Source organism: Amphimedon queenslandica, unplaced genomic scaffold (assembly GCF_000090795.2).
Source record: "Amphimedon queenslandica unplaced genomic scaffold, v1.1 AMPQUscaffold_13106, whole genome shotgun sequence".
In the NCBI taxonomy this organism is placed as follows: domain Eukaryota; kingdom Metazoa; phylum Porifera; class Demospongiae; order Haplosclerida; family Niphatidae; genus Amphimedon; species Amphimedon queenslandica.
Window position 1 is genome coordinate 2,906 of NW_003546658.1, and position 3,795 is coordinate 6,700.

At 35.1% G+C, this 3,795-nt stretch overlaps 2 protein-coding genes across 2 annotated transcripts in view; one reads left to right on the plus strand and one right to left on the minus strand.

The window, feature by feature from the left end:
- Nucleotides 1-5: 5 nt before the first annotated feature.
- Nucleotides 6-1,971, minus strand: LOC100636042 (cytosolic Fe-S cluster assembly factor NUBP2-like; the record flags this gene model as incomplete). Its single annotated transcript, XM_020001164.1, has 6 exons — nucleotides 1,915-1,971; nucleotides 1,750-1,874; nucleotides 1,612-1,700; nucleotides 468-577; nucleotides 205-276; nucleotides 6-22 (listed from the first exon to the last, which is right to left on the minus strand). Coding segments are annotated over exons 1-6 (429 nt in total), but the record flags the coding sequence as incomplete, so codon positions are not given.
- A 52-nt stretch (nucleotides 1,972-2,023) lies between these two features.
- Nucleotides 2,024-3,795, plus strand: part of LOC105314101 (centrosomal protein of 290 kDa-like) — a 5,528-nt gene continuing 3,756 nt past the window's right edge. Inside the window, exons 1-4 of the mRNA XM_011408050.2 lie at nucleotides 2,024-2,109; nucleotides 2,152-2,345; nucleotides 2,669-2,910; nucleotides 3,281-3,424. Coding sequence (XP_011406352.1) covers nucleotides 2,048-2,109; nucleotides 2,152-2,345; nucleotides 2,669-2,910; nucleotides 3,281-3,424 — 642 coding nt within the window. The 5' untranslated portion in view covers nucleotides 2,024-2,047. The remainder of the gene's footprint in view (nucleotides 2,110-2,151; nucleotides 2,346-2,668; nucleotides 2,911-3,280; nucleotides 3,425-3,795) is intronic.

Below are 3,795 nucleotides of genomic sequence, written 5' to 3' on the forward strand. Positions count from 1 at the left end.
GAAATATGTTCATCACTTGTACCTGGAGAAAGAGAGAGAGAGAGAGGGAGGGAGGAAAGAGAGGGTAGAGGGAGAGAGATAAAAGTAAAGACATTTATGTGAATCAGGAGGGATAGGAGTATGGAGAGAGGTTATACAGTATATGTACATGTACATGTATAATATAATGAATGAGATATTGGAGGTAATGTATGATACACTGACCTGGTGGAGTATCAATAATAAGATAATCCAACTGACCCCAAACTACATCAGACAAGAACTGCTTAATCATAGCTAGGAGAGAGAGAGAGAGAGAGGGAGAGAGAGAGAGAGAGAGAGGGAGGGAGAGAGAGAGAGAGAGAGGGAGAGAGAGAGAGAGAGAGAGAGAGAGAGAGAGGGAGAGGGAGAGAGAAAGAGAGGGGGAGAGGGAGAGAGATAACAATTGAGGATAAAGTTTTGTAAAATGAGAGAATATGTTCAAGTACCATTCTTCTTGGGTCCTCTCCATACAACAGCTTCATCTTTATTATTTAATAAAAAACCAATTGACATCACACAAAGACTTTGAGTATCATCAACATATACTGGAATCCAACTAATAATAATAAATAACTAAATAAATAAATAAATAAATAATGTAATAAATAAAATAATTGTTGATGTCCTTATGCTACATGTATAAGAAAAATTTTCAACTAAGTAATGCCAAATTCTGAAAAATACCCAAGGCCCATGTTTTTTTCCAAAAAATGGCTCCGAAATCACCCCAAATTTTTATTACATTTTCTGATACATATTGATGTCCTTAAGCTGTGTAAAAAGTTTGAGCTGATTCCGACTTCAATTTTTAGAGTTACGGCCATTTTAAGAAAACTCCAAAAATCTGAAAAATACTCAAGGCTATATATGGCCCATGGTTTTTTCCAAAAATGGCTCTAAAATCACCCCAAATTTTTATTACATTTTCTGATACATATTGATGTCCTTATGCTGTGTAGAAAGTTTGAGCTGATTCCGACTTCCATTTTTAGAGTTATGGCGCATTTTTAAAAAGCGCCAAATTTCTGGAAAGTACCCAAGGCTATAGCCCATGGTTCTTTCCAAAAAATGGCTCCAAAATCACCTCAAATTTTTATTACATTTTCTGATACATATTGATGTCCTTAAGCTGTGTAAAACGTTTGAGCTGATTCCGACTTCAATTTTTCAAGTTACGGCCATTTTAAGAAAATGCCAAAATTCTGAAAAATACCCAAGGCTATATATGGCCCATGGTTTTTTCCAAAAATGGCTCTAAAATCACCCCAAATTTTTATTACATTTTCTGATACATATTGATGTCCTTATGCTGTGTAGAAAGTTTGAGCTGATTCCGACTTCAATTTTTAGAGTTATGGCCATTTTTAAAAAGCGCCAAATTTCTAGAAAGTACCCAAGGCTATAGCCCATGGTTTTTTCCAAAAAATGACTCCAAAATCATCCCAAATTTTTATTACATTTTCTGATACATATTGATGTCCTTATGCTGTGTAGCAAGTTTGAGCTGATTCCGACTTCAATTTTTTGATTTATGGCCACAGACCATAGACTGATAGTACTAATAATTAATAATTAATGATAGGGGCTTACCCATCAGTCCCTTGATGTACATCTCTACCAGTTAATGAAAACATGTGAGGTATACTAGGACCACATAAATCAATATCCAATATACCAACCTAGCAACACACAAACAAGTAAATATATAATATAAAAACAGTCTCTCACTTTCTTTCCTTCTTCAACTAGTCCCAGTGCTATTTGACGTGTTACTGTACTCTTACCAACCCCTCCTTTACCAGAGAGGACTAATATCACGTGATCCACTCTTGATAGATTGTTTTGTTCCCTTTCTGCAATAATATAAAGTTTTGAAAATTTACCAAAACTTACCATCAGATTCCGCCATTTTTATTTTTAAACATTACTCAATTGTAACCACGCCCATTGTCTAGATCCCTTTAATTAAGTTTACGGTTGTTGCTATAGCGACTCCAGTCACTCCATCCCAACAATAAACAGTAAAATGGCTTCCAACCCAGAATCAGTTTTGGACAAATCCCGCGAACTCTCAGCTCTCCTTACCAGGTAAATAGGAGACAGAGTGAAAGTACTTTATATATTCGATAGGTTGGAAAAGAATCTAACCAAATCTCAGGATAAGAATGACGCTTTGCTTGAAGCAATAGAAACTGCAGAGACTAGAGCATTAGATATGTCTGCCTCAGCCTCAGAGCTGAGCCTATTGAGGAACTTACGGGCAAGACTAGCAGCCAGTCATGCACCTAATGCTGAGCTGAAGAATGACCTACCAATACTGATCAGTGAGTTAAGATTTGCAGATTTGTTAGGATAAATATTAATGATGTTTAGCTGGTAATTTGCAGGAAAATTTTGGTGCATTGCTAAAAAATAATAAACAGCGGGTTTTAATTTGTGTCCATGTGTCATTGAGAATGTGCATAATGGTTTAAAATGATTGATTTTATTTTGGCAAATGGCTATCAACACATCAAATTTGCCAAAATTTTCATTCTCTCAAAATTACGAGCTAAATGAGAATTGCCAATGCTGCTTATGAAATAAAACTATCTTTATACATGTACTTTCCTCTCCTTCTTTTCCTCCTCTCTTTCTCTCTCTCCAGAATCTTTTAAGGAGAAATTCCAAAGTCTTGACCTAACATTAAAGCAATATAAAGAACTTACCATTAAGCTACAGCAAGATGACAAAGATATGAAGGAGCAGCAAGACAAGCTGAACAAGGAGAGGGAAATCTTTAATGAAGAGAGGGAGAAATGGCAGAGACACATTGAGCAGGCCAGGAATGATATATCGGAACAAAATGACAGATTGACATTTTTATCTCAGCAACTGACAGGAACAAAGGTAGATAGATTTACGATACTGTATAGCGGGAAATTTTGGAGGGAATCAAATTTGGCAAATTGGCGTTTTGATAGTCATTCGTCAAAATAAAAATCCGCCATTTTGAGCCATTATACGCATCCTCAATGGCACATGGCCAAAAATGTGTGAAATTAAAATTTGCCAGTCAACCAAAATTCAGCAATTCGCCAAATTCTACTCCCTCCAAAATACATGATATTACAGTTATCAATTTTTAATTAAAAGTGTGGGTGGTTTGACAATCCACCTTTAATAATAGTAAAGCAAAATATTTTCATCATATAAAATTTTTTTACAGCTACCTAAATTTTGTTAAAAATGACACGTATTTCATCAATAATTATTTCAGGCAGAGCTTGATCTCAAGACTAATGAGTTAGCCAGCCGGAGGATAGCATTTGAGGAAGAGAAACTGCTCCAGCAGTCTGGGAAAGGAGGAGGAAGAGTAGTTGAAGGAGAGGCAGAAGAACTGAGACAAAGACTGAGGAATCAAGTAAAGAAAATAATAGAACCATACATGTACATGTACATACACATGTACATGTACATGTACAAGTTAAGTGTAATTTTATGTACCATTTACCATGTACATGTAGATATAGGTATAACAGTACATGTACATGTACATTTACAACGTACTATTATTACTATCATACTTACATGTACATGTACATTATAAGCAATATTAGTGAATTTAGCAAGGGATGTTTAGCATTAAAATCAATAATAATGTCACTTTAGAAATAAAAAAATCCTCACTAATGTACATCTATACAGTACATGTACATGTACATAGCTATGTACAGTATAGAACAATCAATGTAATGTACATGTATTCAGGGGCGTATCTAAGAATTGAAAAAG